This window comes from Hirundo rustica, chromosome Z (assembly GCF_015227805.2).
Source record: "Hirundo rustica isolate bHirRus1 chromosome Z, bHirRus1.pri.v3, whole genome shotgun sequence".
Lineage (NCBI taxonomy): Eukaryota > Metazoa > Chordata > Aves > Passeriformes > Hirundinidae > Hirundo > Hirundo rustica.
In genome coordinates this window covers 10865991-10888302 of record NC_053488.1, presented here as the reverse complement: position 1 = coordinate 10888302, position 22312 = coordinate 10865991, and the positions used below count along the sequence as shown (strand labels likewise).

Genomic DNA, 22312 nt, shown 5'->3' with positions numbered 1-22312 from the left:
AGGAAGTGCTGGAGCAGAACTGTCCCTGATGTGTCACTAATGGCCAGTAGGTCAGAAGAGACGTTATGCCCAAGATTAAGTAGAGAGTGAGGGAAAGTAGATTGCTCTGCAGGGGGCAAAGAACACACACACACACACACACCCACACACACACACACACACACACACCCACCAAAAAAAAAAAAAAAAAAAAAAAAAAAGTAGACCAAACCAACCAACCAAAACCCCCAAAACCCAAAGCAAAACAAACAAGCAATCAAACTAAACAAAAATGAACAAACAAACCCCACCTCCCACACATTTCTGCTCAAAGACCTTGCTCAAAAAGTCTAATACCGCCTTGACAATTAATGGCATTGCACTAGAAATTTCAGTACTAAGAAGTTAAATATTATACAAATTTAACAAGAATTAGCTCCTACTTACAAGCAAGATTACACCAGATGCTCCACTTAGATGACAAACATGGGTTTAATAACCAGATCAAAAAAGCAGCAACATCTTCTGCCTTTATTAAGTCTTCCACCTGATGTGCTTTAAAAGAATGTCAGCTAGTCCTCCCTTTAGTGAGGATCTTCAGAACAGTCACTAGGATAAGCAAAACAAAGTTTGGTTGTGGGCCTCATGGCTCAAGGGAAATAAACAAAAGGGAGGTCATGATGTTCAGTCTTTGGCAATATCAAAATATCATAGGGCTTCAACACAGAAGTAAATGTTAAATTCCTGAGAAAGTTAATATCAAAAATGAAGTTTCAATTCCTACAGTTTAGGGTTAGAGAATCTCTGTTTTTTCTGAGATATTTTATCAAGCTTACAGTCTTCTCTGTATTAGCTTTCAAGATTACTTTTTCTAACCTGCACCCTGAAAGTAATAGGCAAATTTACCTAGCTAACCTTACTTTTGTGTTCCTACCAATTCATCTAGCATATTTGCACTTGGTTCAGCTGTAAGGAGCCATACTCACATAACTTCTGTTATTTCAATAAGCTTTCCTAAAGCACCTCCCAAGACAAGAGCACAGTTAAAATTTAGTCTGTGAGATTATGATCTCACAGATCTCACAAAACTCCCTCCCTACAGTTCCTTCAGATTTTTCAAAGATATTTTGTATTTTTCACAGCCTTGGGAATTGTGAGCAAATCGACTTTTTTAGGGGGGAGGGTTTACCATAGTCATGGAGCTATATCTCTGAAACAAAAGGATGATCAATTAATAGAAACATATGGCTTATCTTCAACTTCCCATCATGAAAACTAATTAGTTAACTTTAATTGCTGTTTAAAATAGACTCAGGAAGGCTATGTATTTTTTTAAAGTAACAATACGGAAAAATTCAACGGGACAGCAGTAGGCTTATTGGTAAGCAGTAAGATTATTTCAATGGGCAGATAGATTGGCTTCAGCTTCTACTCTGCAGTTCAGGAAGTGATGGCGGAGATCACTTAGGATGGGCTCCCACTTTTATGCAAGACTTGCTTCCAGTCAGCCTTACTCATTATTATACTTCATGGATTAGTGGATTAACAAAATATATGTGAGTAGTCTAGTTATAGTCAAAGTTTGACAGCATGTAAACATACAGAGAATACTATGGCACATCTAAGATTTTCTCACCCTTGAAGACCTAACACAAAAAGTTAGAAACGGCCTCAGACCATTTTTAAAAGTAATTTTTTGTATTTTTGTAATATTAGAAAAATATACCTTTCTGTATCAAATTTGCTTAGGATAGTGATTACTGATATGAAGTCCAAATATCTCTGTGAGAACAGATCTTGAAAACGTGTACTGCTCAATATCACACTGCCCAAGAGATAACCCAATCTTTTAAAGCAAACCCCTTGTAATGTACATATTCAAAGTTATTGTCTGGTTAGGAAGTTAGCAAGGTACAAATGCTGTCAATATTGCATTACACTTTCTACTAAAATGTCACAAATTTGTTGAGATGTCAGCTGTCTTCTCTCTGGCATAGACTCCCCTGACATTCAATATGCTATAAAATGCTGTCCTTCAAATCTCTAATGGATAGCAAGAAATCACATCTCTGGATATATACAGGAAAAGGGCAATGCTCTAATAGATAAAAAAGTGCTCTCAGAATCAGCTATGTAATATGTACAATCAGGTTATAGGTACACAAGATTTCATAATACAAAACTAATCAAATCAATAAATGCATGTATGTTACAATGTCACTTCAGTATTTGAATTCCATTTTTAGAGGAACCTCAAGGCTTTCAAATTTTCTGATTAATTATATTCTATTGTCAAGCACCCAGCTTTGTACAACAGTATGCAGTAAGAAAACAGGGGGAAAAGGCTATGTTGCCCATCAGAATAGGTCAGCCTTACATAAAGTTAATGAAATTTCAAAGGAAGTTCACTCAAGCTGTAATGCACCATATTAATCAGAAAACTGAGAATGAGTTTTCAAAAATAAATCTGCCATGTTAGGGTCAGCAATGTTGCAACCTGCCCTGAGGCAGGTTAACTGAGGTTCTTGTTAATAGGTCCCTCAGGGAAGACTAGAGTGACACAACACTGAATGAATGGCAGGCTTTTTTATAAATAAAAAGATAGGTAGATAGATTAGATAGACAGATAGGCAGACAGATAACAGATTGATTTTGGAATAATTTGGCTAAAATGGAAAGAAAGTATGCAGTAGATTTGGTTACTATCTATAGAAATACAGCAATATAAAAGTATAATGATTACATTTGAGAAAATATATAAGGAAAATAAGAAGAAAGGATAAGAGTAGATAGTGAAGAGGCAGAACCCTGTGAGACCTGATTGTTGCAATTTAGATGTCCAATGGTTGAAGTGAAGTTAAAATTTTGATCCATCAGAGGCAGGGGAAATCCTTGAAACCGAAAGTTCAATGGATTCAATGTGGGAATGCCCAGGTACTTCTCCTGAGAGAATTTTACAATGTTTTTTGTAACACTGTGGATCACGTGCAGTCCTCTACTGGCAGGCTCAAGAAATGAGTCTGGGGACAAAGGCACAACCCCTGTTTGTCATGCCAGTGTAGTAGAGCCAGTTCTGCCTTAACAGAAGCAATGAATATGCTCAGGCCTACATGAAGGTCTCGGTATCTCTCTCAGGATGGGAAAATTTTCTACTTGAGCCAGTTGTGTAAGGGAAGAAATTGGTATGATATAAACCAGTATCCCACATTGCAGGGTCTGCTTCTTGGAGGTGTTTTCCCTTACCTGTCTCAAACCCCAGCTTGCTGCTACACAAAGGTGAGTTTGTCATGGTCATCCTAGGGTGATGGGTGCTCATCCTCTCTGCACCTGGGCCATTCTTATGCAGGTTAGAGGTTTCATAACCACATACCCAAAACCACTCCCCTTCCCCTGTGGTTGAGGGCCACAAAAAAAGCACCTGCTGCTTTTCCAAACAGTCGATTGATTGCATCATTAAGTTTTAATATGACAGTCTCTCACAAAAAGCAAAGCAAAATCCAGTGTTTCATACTTACTCTAGCATGTACAGTAATCCCTCACACTATATGTGCACAAATACAGCCTAATTTATGCAAGACACTCATATTCAGGGAGGAAGAAAAGCTATTGACTAGTCAATCATCGTCCAACAAAACCACAGCAAGTGTACATTATCCCCCATATATCGAATAATCCCCTTGAGTGTGTGGTGGGTTTGTTTGTGTAGTTGGGTTTGGTGGTTTTTGTTGTTGTTGTTTGTTTTGGGTTTTTACTGTTTTTTGTTGCTTGTTTTAATGTAACAGACATTTAAAAAAATAATGCTTTACAAAAATACTGATAATGGTTCACATTACTATAATCTCAATACTCTCCTCTTCTTTCAACATTTTCTATGACCTTAGCAGTATCCCCAGTAGTTTTCTTGAGTAACCACATGTTGCTCAGGCTTCTTTTGAATGAAATCCATTGACGATGCACTGTCTCTGTTCATTTGCTGATATATTTCAAACTATTTACATCCGAAAGCTCCTGGTTCTGTGAAATGGTTGAAAAGGCTTTTTTAAGGCCCACATCAGTATTGGTGGTTTCTGTTTTGTTTTTTCAGGAAATAGCATTGCTTCGGTTTCAGGGGTAGGAAATCGTACTCTGTACACTTCAGGGTAAGATTTCTGAAACTAGAAAATACATTAATTCAAGTTAAGAATTTGTTCAAACATGTACAATAAACTACTAAAGTGAAGCTTGCATTTCTGGAATAGGGAAATTATTTCTCTAATGGACCTTCTACACCTCTATATAGAAATTTAGGCAATATTTCTGATTTGGGTTGATTCATCACAGCATACTTGTTCTAAATTATTATAAATATTGAAATCCCCAAGCATAGCCACTATTTTCAATTTTAGTATTTCTGTAGAAGAATACATGTCTAAGACTTGATGAATCTTTTTTTGTTGAAATTAGAAACTGTGGAGAAATTTTTATTTACTTGCTTGAGCTTCTTCTTTTTATCTTTCACAGATATTTCTTTATTCATTACAATTTCTTCCAACAAAGATGCCAGCGGTTCTTGAGAGCCAGTTGCCCTTTGGTGTTCAAATTCACCTGTACTGATCTGATGACAAAATGACGGAGGAGGAAGTGTTCCATCACTATCAGCCCCAGAATATTTTATCTGAAGATACAATAAAAGAAAAAAAAGAGTAGTTAAGTTTTCTGCAAAACACTTGCATAAACTGGCTTATTCAATTGACCACCCCACGATATTAAGTAGAGAAAATACTGAATAGAAACCCTAAATTCTAATTTTTATCTCCAGCTCTTGAGTGAGTTTCTGTAAGTCAAAAAATATGACACAAAGGAAGCCTGTTCAGCTCTTGAAATAAGTGTAAAGTTACTTTTCTAGTAGAAAATAGACAAAAGAACTAAAAATCATCTTTGAATAAAAAGAAAATATGGTATCAGGAAACAGAAATATGAAAAAAATGAGCAAGTAAGGATGGTTCTAAAGAAAAAAAGTCATAAAATTAATGGAAACACTTTATAATCATTCCATTTTCTTCATTACCACATAGTTTGCCCATTCCACAGGAAGATAGTGCTGACAAACACAAAACATATTTGAGAGTTTGTGTCTCTAAACAAATTCAAGATCTGTTTAGTTTCATTTAAACACATATTTATGGTTGAGAATCAGTAGTCAAAATTAATTAGCTCTTCATAAGCTAACAGAGATAGAACAAAGTGTATTAAAACTTGATCTTCAGAGAACAAACGATGAATTCAATCTAGAAACAAAGAGACATAAGAGATTTTTTCACTAGATACTTACTTGGACTCTCTGGAGGTGTATAACATGATCCTCTATGGAAGATTTTAAAGCAGGAGGAACACTTAAGATCTCTTGATAATTATCCATAACAAAAGATACTAGTTTAGCAGCAAGAAGTTCATCCAAGTCTATTTCATCCTTTGAGCGGAGAATACAACGGGAAAACGCCTGAACCATCTGAGGAAAAAAACCCCACATCATTATCATGTATTTTTCTGTTTGGGAGTAGAGAATCAGGCTGCATTTAAAAAGTGAACTTTTAGAACAAATATTTTAACATCACAATATTTACTGTACTTCAAACATATCAATATTTTTAAAAAATGTATTATGTTCAGCATCATTATGTGAGTGTATTGAAGATTGCTTCTGCCTCATACAGATCATCCAGTCTGACACTAGATATAGAATGAATGAAATTCATTTTATTATCAAGTCTTTGTCAAGTACACACTTGAGGCTATTTAAAGAAGGCATACGTATTTAGAGATTTTTTTAAAATAACACAGAGATTTAATAGAAAATAGGCACCAGAGGGAAAACTTAATACCACTGTTCTGAAATCATCAAATCAAGTTTCAGGTCCAGTTAACTTCGTGTAGATTTGTGCTCAAGCACTCAGTTACAAGTTTGTGCACCAGTCACTTGTAACATTAAAATCACAAAAGGCAATAAAGATTTCTGTCATGTACCATAGACTACATTGCTGATTTAAAACTTAGAACAAAATACTCAGATGGTAATGATTCACTGCTAAAAACAACATTTCAATTACAACAATAATTTTAATGAAATTTAATTAACTTACAGTTAATTAAATTATAACCCTGGTAATAAAAAAATTTAATTATTTTAATCAAATACTATTCAGAGTTCACAAAAAACTTAATTGCTGTGGAGGGCATTTAGATTTGTGCATGCTACCATAGGATTTTTACAGAATGGCTCTGCAGCTTAGTTTTCCACCGCACTTAATTTTCAAAGACTTGTAAATTAATCAAAATTAATACATGTTGTTAGCTAGTTGGAATTGTTAAGTTATGCCTAATAACTTTGTAATAAGGTGTTGTTGCAAACATCAGTGAAGTGATATCACTACATATGGTCATACAGAAGGAACATTACAAAAACTGGAGCTTACTTTAAAAGACTTCTATGTGTGGTGAAAAGAAAACAACTACTGAAATAAGCAGTTGGGATTTTAATTTTTTTGAATGGCTGGAAACAGGTCAATCAGAACACTCAGCTCCATATTTCTAGCTATGACTGAAACAGGCAGTCTTTGTCATTCACACTGCAGTGATAACACCAGAGACCTCATCTGCCTTTTTTTGTTGTTGATTTTGCTTGCTTGTTTTTGGGGGCTGCTTGTTCGTTTATGCTTTTTTCCTACTCAATAGTGAAATCAGTGGCGATTTAACTTTGAAAGGTAAGGAAACTACTAAATTCTGAGCAAGTTCTTCGTGCGCTCACAAATTATCATGAAATCCCACTTTATTCAGATTCAGATTAGCTTTCCACAGAGCTGGGATAGACAAACCAGATCCTTAAACAAGCAAACAGTATTTTGTTCACTCTCCAGTAAAAATCTTTAACCTGTGCTGCTCTAAAAGCCTGTCCAGACCTTTTACCTTACACTCATACGTACCAAAGTTCTGGTCCTCACTGATTCAGAAAGAGGTGGTAAATCCTGGTTCAGACTAATTCTTGCCATCATTCTCACCAACAGCTGTAATCTTTTTCTATTTTCTGGTGGCAGTAGGAGACAAGATATCTGAAGAGCTTCTACAGCCTTGCTGGGTTTTTGCAGTAGTCCTGGTTTATATGAGATCAGAAGGTTGGGGAACATTTCTCAGCTATAAATTTCCATAACATTTAACATAATATTCCTAAATCTAACTCCCAGAAGTCCTTTTTTACTCATTCAAGATTGCCTTAGAACTCCACTCCTCAAGGAGACTAGAAAGATATCACTAGAATTGGACTACTAGGACTTGTTTAAGTTTTTAGAAGATTTTCATCTGATGCACTAGAAGACGTTGATAGCCATAACCAACAAGGTATTAAAATACATGAAAAATGACAATGTTTTGTTTCATCCTTTGCTCTTTTATTACCTCAGCACTAAACACAACTGAATGGTATGCACGGATATAGTACCCATGTTAAATAAAATGTTAAGTCTGTGGCAACATTTAGAAGGAAAGAAAATGTGTTTATGCCTCAGTGACAGCTATGACAATACCAACAGGTGCCTCACACCTACAGACATTAAATCTATGGCTAACTCTGCTTACGGACTCTTGAGAAAACACTCCAATGAGCATGGTAGAGATATTTGAAGACTGGACAGGCACAGGAGAAAGCGATAGTAGTCTAGGTACCTACAGAAAATCACCAAAATATCATCTTATTTTAAGTTAAGGCTCAGCCAAGAAAGTATTTATTACGACTTTGTCTAAACAGCACTAGTATCAGAACAAAGTTAGGAAAAAACAAAATCTGCATGACTGAAATCTAGCAGTAATTCTGCTAAAAAAGGAACTAAGAAGAAAATGGAGACTTTTTTCCCCCATAGGACTACAGAAGTTGGAAGAGATCTCTGGAGATTATATAGACCTCTTCACATGCTTAAAAGTAGGTTCGTCTACAGGAAGGTGCCCAGGACTACGTCCTCTCAGGTTTTGAATAGCTCTAATGACAGACCTTCCACAGCCTCTCTGGCCAACAACTTCCACGGTTTGATCACCTTCAATGAGAATGCTATTCTTTATGAAAATGAGGTTTCCCACACTTCTGTTCCCGCCCGTTGACTCTTGCCCTGTCATTGGGTATCACTGATAGAAGTTTGGCTCCATTTTCTTCCTTACTCCTCCCATATCAATCTTTTATGCAGACTACTTAGATTCTCCCTGAGCCTTCTCCTCGACAGACTAAACAGTACCTGTTATCATTTTCCTCCCATATGACACAGGTGCCAAGATTTTAATAATTTTTAATTTGTTTCACTGGACTCACTGACTAGTGCTGAGGAAACACTTCTCCCAACCTAACAGTAATGTGCTTTCTGCAGTTATGGATGTTGCTGATATTCTTTGCCTCAAGGACACTGCTGACTCATGGTCACATTAGTGCCCACCAGGACTTCCACGTCCTTCTCAGCAAAGCTGCTTTCAAACCAGTCACCCCCAGCATTTACTAGTACATGGATTATTCCTCCCCAGGAGAGGAGTTGACATTTTCCCTTTTCTGAACTTAATGATATTCCTGTTAATGCATTTCTACAGCCAGTCGAGGTCACTCTGCATGATACTACAGTCCTCTGCTGCATAAGCTACTCTTCCCCATTTTAGTTATCTGCATGCTTGTTTAGAGCACTGTGCCCTTGTTTAGGACAGAATGTGCCACCATCCGGGTCATTAACAAACTATTAATCATTACTGGCCACACTATCAGCCCTGGGTTGCTACCCAGCGACTGACATCCAGCCAGATTTTGTGCCATGGATCACAACCCTCTGAGTCCAGAAACTGTACAGATTTCTGAGTTTATCTCACTACCCACCTATCCAGCCTGTACTTCCTCAGTCAGTGTTGAAAGGTTTCCTACTCTCAACATAAACAGTACCCACTGCTACCCCCTCATCCACCATTTTGGTCAACTCCATAGTGTAAAACATGTTTCTTAAAGAAAAAGAAGTGTGGGGTAGGTAAGGCATTCAAAAGTGAGGGGTAAATTGCTGAAGTTAATTTTCATAATAAAGCTTTTTCCAATTTCAAAGGAAGATCTGGCAAGCATATTAATGCATATCTTTAGAAGAGTAAGGAATGTTCCCATATCAACCCTTCACTTTTTTTTTAAAGAGACCTCAAAACTTATGTTTGACATCTTGAAGCATTGCACAATTTTCATTGATTTCCACATACACACTTGGCATGAAATCTTTCTTCAAATTTTACATGTATGAAATACTGTGAAATAAAACTAGTAAAACCTGAAAGACATGAAAAACAATGGAAAACCAAATAGAAACAGAGTATGAAAGCAGAGGAATAAGTTTTAAAAATATCATCAGGAGTTGTCTAAGATAAAGAAGTCAGAAATTGAGCTATATTCAGTATGAAGGAAGATTGACAACTCACAAAGTATAAAATACTAAATTCCAGAAACAGAAGTGTTATTCAGAATTCCTTTCTCATCTCAAAAAAAATCCCACGTTGCTCATACAGAAAGAAGCTCAAAAAATTAACATGCTGCAAAGCAGGCTTAGTTTTCAACTCAATTGTTCTTCCTGAAATTTGATTACATAAAATGGAATCAAATATTTTCCTATTTACTGTCTTTCAGTAAGCCATCTATAGGATCGGAATTGTCAATTTTAATATAGTGTGAACCCCTGAAAAGTTCTAGTTAATAACTAAACCATTGCTTCTTTAAAGCACAACATTAATTAATGTAATTTCTAAATTTAAGTAACAAAGTATTTCAATTCCCTTCAAATGTCGTATTTCCAGGGTCAAAACCAGCGCTTAAAGCCCTAATCCTTTCTAATCTAGACTTCAGTCAAGCAATCTCTAAAAGCTTATGAGAGTTTTTAAGACATTTAAGCATTTGTAAAAAAAGAAAAATTTGTTAAAATCCATCTGTTGGATGCTGAAGAATGAACAGAGGCCTTTAATATTATAAGGACAAACAATGAAAGACTTTCGAATTAATGCAATCAAAAATATACGTAAAGAAAACCACTGTGTAATATGAAATAAATTTAAATATTAAACTGTTCTCTATGTAGAATGGAAAGGATGGGTCCTAAAGAATTCATCTGTGTTAGTATTTGAGTATGGTAAAATGACCCCAGGAAATTAACTCTAAAGCATTTTTTTTCATTACATCCCAAACTACTTACCTAACACACTAACAAAAATATCAAAGAAATGAAATGTGAGAAGAGGTTCTTTCATCTGGCCAAAGTAGTCCACTATAGTTTTGAAGACATCTCTTTCAAAGCCTGAGTATGTAGGTTGTTTCAGATCTGAACAGCTGGGCCCTACAAAGAAAAAAAAAAAAATCAAAACAAAAAAGAGAGAGAATATTGACTTTCAGCCACGAAGCAGATCAGTTTTCTAATCCAGCCCAATAAAATTAATCATTAAAAAAAACAAACAAACAAACAAACAAAAAAAAAACCCAAACCAAAAAACCCTGTTCTTCAAATAAAGTGAAATTTTATTGATCTACTACTGCACTGATCTATTCCCAATAGGTCTAGTGAAGATACATAGTAGAGGAAAAATATTAATAGAATAGTTAAATGTTTATATAATTCATTTAAATAAGCTGCTCTGGAAGGAGAACATATGCTGACAGGTTTTTCCAATTTTCTTTTAGAAAATCATCATAAAAAAGACTGAAAGTGAATATAAACAGGATTTAATAAAGTGGTGAATACAGAGTCAGTTCAATTTATTTTTTGGGGAGTTAGTTTTTTGTGGGATCTTTTTCCCCTTCTGAATTTACTTACAACTTGCTAGACATTTCATTGCAGATAATATCCAATGAGGTAGTTCCTCTGCATAAGGAAAAACCAGAAATCAAAAGGAGAAAAAAGAAAAAAAGAAAAAAAGAAAAAAAGAAAAAAAAAAAAAAAAGAAAAAAAAAAAAAAAAAAAAAAAAGAGAGAGGGAGAGAAAAAAAATTCAACTCTTAGAAAAAAGCAAAGCTGAAAACACCTTAATATGATCCTCTTGTGTACCAAACCAAGTGACTCCACAGGCAGGCCATACCTTAATGTAGGATCTAGTCTGAATTACATCTATACTTCAGTACCTCCACTACTACCAAACAGTTATGCATTCTGCTCTTGCAGCTCAATCAGCAAAACAGGTAATATCACAAATCTTTAACTTACTCTAAAAATAAAAAATCAGACTAAAGTAGCTCTAGATACATCCTTCCTTAGTGCTGTACAGAGAACTGCTTACTTTTTACCAAAGATGACGAAAAGCACACAATTTTGTCATTTCTGTGAAGAGAAATTTAATATTTTGAGATGGTCTGACTGCCTTTGAAATGAACATAGATATGCTCCGAAACCAAACCAGATTTCAATATCGTATTTAATTTCTCTACAAATCTAATGAAAAACATGTGGCAATAATACTGTGATAGAGCAGCAAAGATGCTTTCTTTTTTTTCCCCTGAAGTGCAAAACAGTTTTAAACACAGTACTGTCTTCAAAACACATTGACTGAAAACTCAAAACTCTCTCAATGTATATTTTATCTCTCTCACAATTTTTAATATTTTTTTCTTAATGTAAACACTCCAGTTCAGGTAGTTAAAAGGGTAGGGTGGAGAAAGTTACCTTGAACTGATTGATATCCCTATATTTATAAATTATAAAAAGTTGCTGCTGTTTCATATTCATTTTCCAACCCTACTAAAGCCAGAATATGTTTAAGAGAGTAAATATGGAATAAACCCTGACTCCTATTATTTGGATACCAGAGGAGAATAATAGCATTCTACATTGCAGAAACTCCAGTTTTCACAGATGTGATCACAAATGTACGAAGGTGCAACAGGTTAGTGTTGATTAGAACTAATACTGAAATCCCAGTAGATTACAATATTAAAAAATTAAATGAAATTTTCTAAAATACTCACTTGATTTGTCTTCTAAAGTGACAATACCTTGCTTGTTGACATTATATACATTTTGAACTATATATTTTGAATTCACAAGTTTTGTGTCTAACACTTCATCCAGAGAATCCAAACCCAAGACCTTTTGTAATCTGCAAAAATACATAGACACACAGTTCATACAGTAATCACACATCTAATCTAGAAAAGGCAAACATAAAGTATTAGGATACAATTTGGAAAAAAAGAGACCTTCATTATATAGAGAATATCTCCAGTTGGATGACAGCCGTAAGTATCATTCAGTGCAACTCGTGCTCCTCACAGAACCGCCTAGATTTAGATAGAATACCCTAAAATGGAAGGAATCCACAAAGATCAACTCCCAGCTCTGCACAGCACTACCACAAAAATTATACCACTGACAATGCCTGAGAGCATTGTCCAAACACCTCTGGAACTCTGCCAGGTGCTCTGACCACTTCCTATGGAGCCTGTTTAGTGCCCAACCACCCTTTTCCTAATGTCCAACCTAAGCCTCTCCTGACAACTTCAGGCCATTCTTTCAGTCCTGTCACTGGCCACAGTGAAGAGATCAGTGTATTCTCCTCCACTTTGCATCACAGATTGTGCTGCAATGTCTCCTCAAGCCTCCTCTTCTCTAGGTTAAAGAAGCCAGAAGACCTCAACCACACCTCATGTCTTTTCCTCTAGACCCTCCATGGCCTTCATAGCCCTCAAAAGTTTTGTTTTAGTACCTAGAAAAAGTTTAGTAATTTTAATACCTAAAACTATACCATGTAACTAAAAGTGCTGCCAACATGCTCCTTGAACTCTGTCAAGTTTGGTGCTGTGACTAGTTCCCCAGGGAGGCAGTTCCAGCGCCCAGTCACCCTTTGAGTGAAGAACCTTTTCCTAATGTGGAGTCTGAACTTGGCCAGACACCACTTGATTCCATCTCCTTGTGTCCTATTGCTGGTTAGCAGAGAACTTCCACATTTCCCCCACTGCCTCTCTGGAAATTGTAGACTGCAATGAGGTCACCCTTCAGCTTTCTCAAGGCTTTTGGTGACCTTACAACTCTTTGCTCCATCCAGATCTCACTGCAGGCCCTGTCTACCCTTGAAGGAGTCCAAAGTTCCTTCTAACCCTTCAGTATCAAAAACAAACCTAATGTACATTCAGTTCCTCCATCTATATCATTTATAAAAGCTTGAAAAAGCACTGGCCTTAGAATGGACCCCTGCAGAACCCCACTGATGACTGCTCACCAGAGATAACCACATTCACTACAATCCTTTATGCCTGATCCATGAGCCAGCCGCTCACCCAACAATATTACGGATTCATCAAGCTGCATGCTGGACAGATTTCCTAGAAGGATAGTGTGAGAGACAGTATCAAAAGCTTTGCTTAAATGCAAAGCAACCACATTAACTGGCTTCCATTGGTCAACTAGATTGGGTGACCTTGTCTTAAAAAAAAATTAAATTGGTTAAGCGTATTTTCCCATTCTGAAACTGTGCTGGCTATGACCAATGACTCAAATATTTTTTTATTAACTCCCAGAACAACCTTTTCCATAATTTTAAGGGTACTGGAGTGATACTGACAGGCCTGTAATTACCAAGGCCTTGGTTCTTTGCTTTCTTAAAACTGAAAAAACATTTGCTAGCTTCCAGACAACAGGGGCCTCTCCAGACTCCCAAGATAAATGAAAAAAAAAAAAAAAAAAAAAAAAAAAAAAAAAAAAAAAAAAAAAAAAAAAAGGAGAGATTTTCTGCAACAATATCACCCAGCTCTTTCAGTACCCTGGGATGAATCCCACTGGGCTTCATAGATTTAAGCACATCCAGCTGGAGCAATAAGTTTCAAACAAATTCAGAGTCAGCTGTGAGTCTCTCCATTCCCACTTTCATACTCTTCCAACACAGAGCTGTGGGAGTCTCAGTGTAAATTATCAAACTTAAAGAGGTCAGAACTTTCTGTCAGGCGAATGGTATTGCTCCCTGACCAATCTATCGGGGTTTCAGCATGTTTTCGCACAATCTGTTGTGCCAACCATGTTTGCCCACCCTGGTCTTTTGGTTGCTTGAGCTCTATAGGGGCCTCTCTGTGAAGGAGGGGCTTGGCCACCACAGCCCCTAGTCTCACTTGCCCAGGTCCTGTCAACTGCTACCATGTGAGCTCCAGGCTTCCAGGGGGTCTCTCCATTCCCCTGAAGTTTCCGTGGTTCAGGAAACCCAGGAGCAGGCACATCCTTAAACCTTCTGCTGCCCATCATGCTGTCACCAAAACCGCTCACCTCAGCACTGAGTGCATTATGTGCGGCTAATGTGCTAGGTTTACACTAAAGTAATCATTAGTAAGACCTCAACTATGCTGTAATATCAGCTAGTGCATGTTAAGTTTTTTTCTCTGCAGAAATAGTCCAAAGCAATCACTTTAACTTTGCATAGAGGATATTCCTTTTGAATATAGTAAAGAATATCTGAATCTCAAAGCTTCAGCACTCAATGAGCTACTCCATTTATCTCATACAAAGTATTGTACTTGCCATTGAAAGGTTTTATTGTGCCTCTACATAAGTGCTTTTATTTCCTAGCAACAAGAAAAAGAGACAGAGAAAAAAAAGTGATTAAACAAGACAAAGCCCACACAACAAAGACCTGTATAATACAACATGCAGAAGTCAAAAGGTACTAAGCACAGTAAAGTTGGGTTTTTTTGCAGACTTTATTTGCTGAATTTGTTAGCCAAATAACAAGTGGTAGAGTTAGTCTAGACACTATGGCTTTGAAGGCAGCGATGAAAATTCAGTGGGTGAAATTACAAGTGTTACCAGAGAAGACAGACAAGACTATTACTTACTACACAGTTTTGCTATAACAGCAAATGACTCATAAGTCATACTCACCGTGATAAAGTCATGGATTTCCATATCTCTTCTATATTTGTTTGTGTTAGCTCTCTGCGGAACACCAGTTTGCATGCCGGTACTTCCCCTATAGCTATGCTGTGTCGTTTGTACCACATTTCAGAGTTCTGAAATCAGAAAAAACTTGCCTCATTAACAGGTGACTTTTCAGGTGTTAAATGGTATAAAACATTTATAGTACAGAATTGCGAATGTTCCTAAATTCCAGTGAAGTCATCAGGATGCAAATAAGTATTTGCGTTTCAGAGAAACTAAACATTTTCTCAATCTTGTATGCATGTCTTTTTTCAATTCCATAACTTGTCCAAAGCTGAAAAATTATGTGTGTCAGAATAGCCATTAAAGTTCAGAAGTCAATGACCTTCAGGTTCCTATTCATCATTAAAATCTGTCCATCTACCATTCTAAGATTAAACATATGTTTATGGAAAAGTTATTGGAGAATTACAAGATGCTATACAAAAGAATTAGAAAATATTAATCCTTGTTCAGCATATACTGAAAATAATTAAACAGTAAGTCAATAGCCGGTTCTATACATAGAGAAAGTAAAAGCAAATCACAGCATCTGAAGGCACCCATCAGATCTAGTTCACCATTATAACAGTGTAAAGTAAAGCTGAGAACGCAGAATGCACTATCCTTTATGTAACTTTCACATCTAAGCTTAAGTCTTGAAGATTGTCATCCAGGTATCAACAGGTGGATGCATATTGCAGCTTGTATCAGCAGTGTCCTCTTCAAGGCAAAACTCTTAATCATTACAATTCTTTGATTTACACTACAGACCAGTGCTAAAGCATATTAAAATATTCCTTGTGATGACAACCAAACCATAAAATGCACTCCAGGAATGCTCCTAGGTACTCCAAGCTCTAATTGTCTGTCATTCCATGGCAGACTAGTCTAGAGCTAGTTGGAAGCAAATAGCTTCCCTGAAATTAAGGGTCTGGTCTTCCACATCAGTATTTCATGACACAGACCCATGCTCATCAATCCACACACAGCCACTAAGTGCTCAGATGGATGTTGAAGCAAATTCAAGGTACCACAATTTTCTGCTGTCTACTTCAGCATTCCAGCGGAAGCTAGACCTAATTATAAGAGAGGCAGCAGAAAGAAGCTTATACCTTTGCCTCACTTACAGTCCACTGTATTAATCCAAACTGCCAAGGAAGAGATTTTGAGCTATGTCAAACTCTATGCTGCTGCATCTGAGCCAGGTGCAGAGGCAGACTTTCGCTAATTCTTAGGAGGCCAGGATGCTTGGACGGCAATTTAGAGCACAGTTGGAGGTTGTAACATATTACACCTTCAACAGATACTTACTTAGTAACTAAAAGACTCTATTCTTTTTTCTTGTCTTTGGCACCATATTTTCTTCTATCTTGATCTTCTACCTACTATTGAAGTTCTAAGGACCATGCCTATCCTCTTCAGAAGTTTGCTGTATGCGAAGAGTGCACTTGATTTGCACACAATTTGATTGTAAATTGGTATGGAATAATCATTCATTCAGAACATTTAGATGTCCGTCAAAATGGTAGGAGCTACTTTTCCCAATAGACTACGGTTCATCAAGAAATCTAAGGCCAGAGTCCTGCTCTGAAGTATAGTAATAAAAAGGCAAAAATCATCAAAGAAATCCCAAGTTCACAAATTATGAGAGCACACACCTATAAGTCACACTGAAGAAGAGCTTAGAATATACATCACTCCAGAAGTCTAGTCTTTTAATATGTTTGGGTGAACAGAGTTAATACAATTTTGGTTTACTAATATAAGCAAGTTTTTTCAACAACTTTACAAAGGTTGGATCAATCCAGATAAGTATGAGGCAGGATGATTTTCCATGCATACAAAGGATAACTGAAAAATCAGGGCCACTTCTTCTTAGTCAAAATATATTCTTTATGAAAAAGGAAATTGAGTCAGTAGTAGCCTTATAGCAGCTAGGAAGGTTGTAATACTGTATGTACTCCAATACATGAAGTGTCCAAATAAGAATTACAGTGTGACTACTTTGTCTTGTAATACAATAAATGCCATATTGGAATTTGAGCGAACTGGAATGAAATATGGCAAAATACTCCCATGCTGAACTTAAATTCCTCAGGGCATTGCAATGTGTAGCACAAAGAACAGTAAAAGCTTATTGCTCCAGCAAATTGTAAGAAAAGCTTTATTTCACAAAAGTTTTAATTTAAAGTATTTAGCATTTAATTTTATAAGTAAGTATTTTGTGACAGAGCATAGAGGTCATCAGTTCAGTTCTGCTTTCTAAGTTTGCTTTTGTCTGGAGAAATAAAACTGGGTGCCTTACCATTGAGACAGATTTCACTGGGATGTGTTCTTGAGAAGGGCCAGCCTTCGGTTCACTCCAGTCTGGAAATTTAATTACTTCCTTTTCACATGAAGGTTTCTTTGGATATGACTTCAGTGGTGAGGAAGGAGGAAATCTACAATTAGAAAACATTTTTAAAGTCCCTGAATGCCAACCTAATCCCTATTACCAATGCAAAACTGTAGTCAGCCTTCACATGCAAAAATACAACAAATGCTTTGGACATTCACAGCCCAGCTTAGTTCCCTGTAGACTGGTGTAACATGATATGTAAACCATTGTGGAGTGTCTTGTTTGCCTCCAGCTGCTGCTCCAGAACAGTTCAGGTCCTTTGTTCCTCCCATGACATGGCTGAGCCTTGGGTGAATGTCTGATATCCCAGTGCATCTCATATAGCACCAGCTGTCTTTGCACAGGCAATGACATAGGTCTTCACTAGAAGGTGCTAATTCTGCTGAAAAAGCTGTGGGTATGCTTTCCCCCATGTCAAGTGCATTGTTAGCATGCATTTCTTACAGCAAAGCTACACAGCTAAGTCGCATAGTCAAGCGACTATATAACACTTGGATTTAGTTAGAGCGCATGCAAGTGTCCACACAAAGTTTTGCCCACATTACCAGGTTCTTCTGTGTTTACATGCTTTCTGTGCGAAGATCATATCCTGCAGTTCTTTTCTGGAGTCTTTTTCCAGCTGATTTTGCAGGTAACTATTTGACTTCTTAAGGCATTTCAAGAAGTGCCTTAAAGAAATTAGCAGAAATAAGCCCTAAACCAGCCCTTGTAGAAAAGAAGAAAAACAAACTATCCAGCTTGACCAGCATCAAATTACTGCTAAGCTTAGGTCAGAGCATGTACAAAGGAATGAATGACAGCGTATCAGAAAGATAAATCAGTTAGATGGCAACACCTCTTCAGACTGGCCCAGGTTCAATCTTCTCTACTTTCATTCCCAAATTTTAGATGTTGAGATTGCTGATGTGTTAAGGAACTGCTTAAGCCTCACTCACTCTTTAAAATCAGAAAGTAAAAGATAGATGTGTCCATGACATTATAACAAGAGCTTGTACACCGCTGGATAGCATACATATGTGTCCTATCAGAAAAAAACACTAGTGAAATTTTCAGGTTTCTCCAAAATGTCAGCCCATTTTTTAAAGGCACTTCAAACATTTAATAAGCTTTTAATTTAAATTTGTATTGCAGTTTGGTTAGTCCAGTACTGTTACAGTGAATGGTTAAACACATCGGTTGTTTTGACCACACACACTGAGCATATTCCACAGTGCTGTTCAAACAGCACGAGCGCAACACAGAGATATCACTTCGATCAGGCAAACCCTCAGAACCAGCAGCAAGCACCTCATTCTAATCCTGCAAGATTTACGCTGTTTTTTAAGCCAGACTAGATGGCAGATATTCAGCTGTTGGGTTTTCAACCATTTTTCAGATATTCATTACATTTTAAGAGTTTATTGTTCAAAGAAAATATACCCACATATGTGCAGCCTTTTTCCTTTGCCTTACACTATTCTCAGTAATTTCCTGTTTCTTCTCCACTTCTTCACAATTTTTAGCTTTGCATCATTTGCTGCCCTGATTTGCAACCGATCGGTGAAAGAGTAAGTTCTTACAGGCATAAAAAGGAGGTGTTATTCCCCTTTCTCAGGCAGCGTTACAGCAAGATCTAGATGGAGAATGATTGATGTCACTCAAAGCGAAGGACTGAGGAGCACTCCAAGGCTGGCACATCAGGATCAGAATTGGTTATAGCCAGCAACACTAGTTTGGGGAGTTTGTAAGAGGAACTAGAGATACTTGTTTGTGTCGAGAACAAAGGATATAGAAAAAGGTCAACTAACAGTGATGTCCATGATATAAAACAAATATTCCCAAAAGACTGCTATCATTGCAAGAGTGCTAACTCTTTTGCTTTTAATAGAATGGCTTAGATTCCCCAAAATATGATAAAGCCCAACAGCTTCCAAAACAGTAACTTCTCATGCATTTTTGTAAACTCAGGTGAGCCAGTGTTACCCTGGTTTTTCTGAGCCTTTTGATTTTCTTAAATGGAGTCAGATCTTTTTAGTTATTGTACAATATTAAGAGCAGTTTTCTACCTTTCTCACAGATGTAACATAAACAAATCCTTTGTTTTTCATTCTCTGTCCTTTGTTTGCATATTTCTAACCTGAAAACAATTGTAACTGACAATTGGTCTGGCCACTGAGGCTGAAAGGTGGAAACTCCAAAAAGCCAATCTTCTGCTAGACCCACAAATGTATAAAAGGTAAAAAAAATAAACAAAGGGGTCTCTTCCTTCTCTCGGCTCTCTCAGCTGTGAGCTGGGATCGGAAGGACCTCTGCCTTGCGAAAATCTCTTGTCTGCGTGTGACTGCTTTGTGTGTCTCAGTGACAAGCCACCAAGTCATTTTAGAAATCAAATTAGATCCCATCTTCACATTTAATACTTTCCAAATATTCTCATACAAACCAACTTTTGATAATATTTCTTTTGCATATTCTGTGGACAAACAAGAGCAGATAGCTACACTTACACGTGAAGTTATTGAATGACACAACTATGTACCACAGTGTGCAGTCACAGAATGTTAACAAATAAATTTATACAGAAGGTATGAAGCATATAAATATTACCAAAGTAAGCACTGGCGGCAGAATTGACTCGTACCACTACCACCACACGTGCTGTGAGGAGAAAAAAATCCCTTATTTTACACGTAGCATTAGGAAAGTCCACCAGAGGGAGCTGCCAGGACATTGAATATATGACTAAAATAGGCTGGAAAACCAATGTTTAGCTAATTAAATAGGAGAGAAGCATATTTTGAAACTTAAAGCCACGAGTAATGTGTATAGATGATTTATGCACTAAGCCCAGTGAGGAAAAATCTGACTCCAGTTCAAGGTGCATGAAAGGTATGCATGTTTAACTGAAAAAAAATCAATTAGTAACTTAGTTATTCTTTCAGTGAGAGAGGGAGAAAGAGTATCACAACAAAATACATAACAAAAGAGTTTTGTTGTCCAATAGCAGATCAGTAGGCAGAGCACGCAGAAAATTAAAAGAACTGAAATATTTCACCCAGCCAACTTGCACAGCCTGCAGCTCAATAAAGCCATGACTGAAAATACAAAGAAATAAAAGAACAAAATAATTTGAATATATATTCATGTTAATGCAAAATAAACAAAAAATTCCAACAGCCACACAAACAAGCCAAAACCAAACCAAAGAATATAGCATAACACCAGCAGTTATCAAACCCCATATTAAATCTCTCTACAAGAATTAATGCTCAGAACTAAAAAGAAAATATCAATAGACCAAAATGAAAAATTGACTTAATACATACCAAGTAGGAATTCAGTACTATTTCCCCAAAGAAAATATTAAGAAATCATTACCTAAAAATTAATATGTAAAATTTGAGTATATAATAATAGCCATAAGTACAAGCATAAACTTATTGCTAACCATTTTTCCCTAATGTTTTGCATGATGAGAACATCCACTTCCTCAAAAGAAGGTTCACCGTGATAAAAGTTACTAATCCTTACTTTAAGTAACGCTCACCTTTATAATACTTCTGCACCAAACAGGACACTACAAGATGGTACAAATTCAGAACCTGCAACTTCTCTCCACCCAAACCTTAAATGAGGTCACAAGAAGTCAAAGAATCCAGTCCAGTAATGCTAAGCTTTTATTACAAAGAAAGTTCTTTTCCTCTCTTAACAAGCCATCAGCTGAGATGCTCAACAGAGATAAGTAAGCAAGCATCCTAGAGGTTTGAGCAAATACAGCTTTGTCCCTTGTCCATCTAAAACAAGGAGCATTAAAAGAAAGGTTACATCATAAATATCTTAGTTTCAGAAGGCCTTTCTCTTCTCTCACAAGAAGTGGAGACAGCAACCAAAATAGTCAAGGGGTTGTGGTGAAAGAGGACAATTGCAGCTGGATGAACAATAGCATTCTCACTTCCATCTATGTGCCTTAATATGTGCTCTTCCAGGACCAACAAACCTGATGTCTGCCATCAGCAGTCAGAACTCGATACCACGTGAAAGCTGCAAAAGCTTTTGTTGATATTCAAAGAATGTAACTGAATAGAAGTGACCTTCAAAAATACTTCAAAACAGAAAAGACAACAGAAGTCAAACATTAAATCATGTCAGTTACCTGTTACCAAGAAAATTAGTCTTTAAAAGGAAAAGGGGAAAACACGTCAACACTTTTTCAGAGGCATTCTACAAAAATATTTGTAGGAATAAGCAAGAATTATCATACCCTGTTTCCAAACAAGGCAAATTTTTCTATCGCCGTATACAGGCTTACCGATATAAATGGCCATCGTCTTCAAAGTCCTCTCTGCCCCACCTTCCTTTAATATCTTCGATAACATGATTTTTCAGGAACTTTTTAAGCAACTTAACCGTTTGATCGCGGGTCACTTCTGGGCCAAAGTTTTGGTTAGAGCCAAGCAGCTCATGCAAACAGTCCACTGCCTCCGAGGCTTTGAAACAACGCTCGTAGCTCTTGAAACGACAGCGATGCTTCCGTAAGGGCATCCCAGCACGGAAGAGCTCGATTATCTCGTTCCACTGGGAAAGAACAAAGCAAATCGTTACGGAAGCTCTTCTCAGAGGCTTTCCTGCGACCACAACGCAGCCAGATCTGCGAGCAGAACTACACACTTTTTTGACCGTCTGCGTTCACAAGAACAGGATTCAAACTGTCGAGACCCGAGAACAAACACCAGGTTTAGGAGGCTGAAATATTCAGAGCCCCACACTACCCGCGGATCTATGGACACGGCTCTAGCCTCCCTTAGGTTGTACCGGGACAAAAGGCTGAACCTGCCGCTCCGCCCGGCCGAGCTCTGCCCGGCGCCAGCCCCGGGCGACCCCGCCCCGCAGAGACGCGGCCTGGGAAGCACCGGCCGGCACCAAGGAGGCCCGAGAGCGGGCGGGCGGCGGTGTCCGGGACGGCGGCGGGGCACTCACCAGGCGGGTGGCGCGGTACGGCCCGGGCCCCACCAGCCGCGGCTCCATGGGCGCCAGCTCTGCGCCGGTTT

At 37.4% G+C, this 22312-nt stretch overlaps 1 protein-coding gene across 3 annotated transcripts; it reads right to left on the bottom strand.

The window, feature by feature from the left end:
• Nucleotides 1-3420: 3420 nt before the first annotated feature.
• On the bottom strand, nucleotides 3421-22310 carry DEPDC1B (DEP domain containing 1B). Of its 3 annotated transcripts, none has more exons than XM_040090024.2 (11): nucleotides 22242-22310; nucleotides 21574-21839; nucleotides 17196-17331; nucleotides 14852-14979; nucleotides 11956-12086; nucleotides 10812-10859; nucleotides 10197-10337; nucleotides 6939-7105; nucleotides 5291-5467; nucleotides 4448-4633; nucleotides 3421-4133 (listed from the first exon to the last, which is right to left on the bottom strand). In XM_040090024.2, exons 1-11 carry the CDS (start codon nucleotides 22287-22289, stop codon nucleotides 3972-3974), a joined length of 1590 nt encoding a protein of 529 aa, XP_039945958.1. In that variant the 5' UTR covers nucleotides 22290-22310; the 3' UTR covers nucleotides 3421-3971. The 3 variants fall into 3 exon arrangements, with proteins under 3 accessions (XP_039945958.1, XP_039945960.1, XP_039945959.1); XM_040090026.2 differs by lacking the exon at nucleotides 22242-22310 and adding an exon at nucleotides 21933-22094; XM_040090025.1 differs by lacking the exon at nucleotides 10812-10859 and having other exon boundaries at nucleotides 22242-22309.
• Between the last annotated feature and the right edge of the window lie 2 nt (nucleotides 22311-22312).

What these genes read in the sequence shown, in the direction of transcription:
- DEPDC1B (XM_040090024.2), bottom strand. Translation starts at nt 22,289, where the DNA reads ATGGAGCCGCGGCTGGTGGGGCCCGGGCCGTACCGCGCCACCCGCCTG. An exon ending in CAGTGAAATCTGTCTCAATG is followed by an intron (nt 14,980 to 17,195) that starts GTAAGGCACCCA and finishes TTCTGATTTCAG; the next exon opens with AACTCTGAAATGTGGTACAA. An exon ending in TACACCTCCAGAGAGTCCAA is followed by an intron (nt 4,634 to 5,290) that starts GTAAGTATCTAG and finishes TTGTATCTTCAG; the next exon opens with ATAAAATATTCTGGGGCTGA.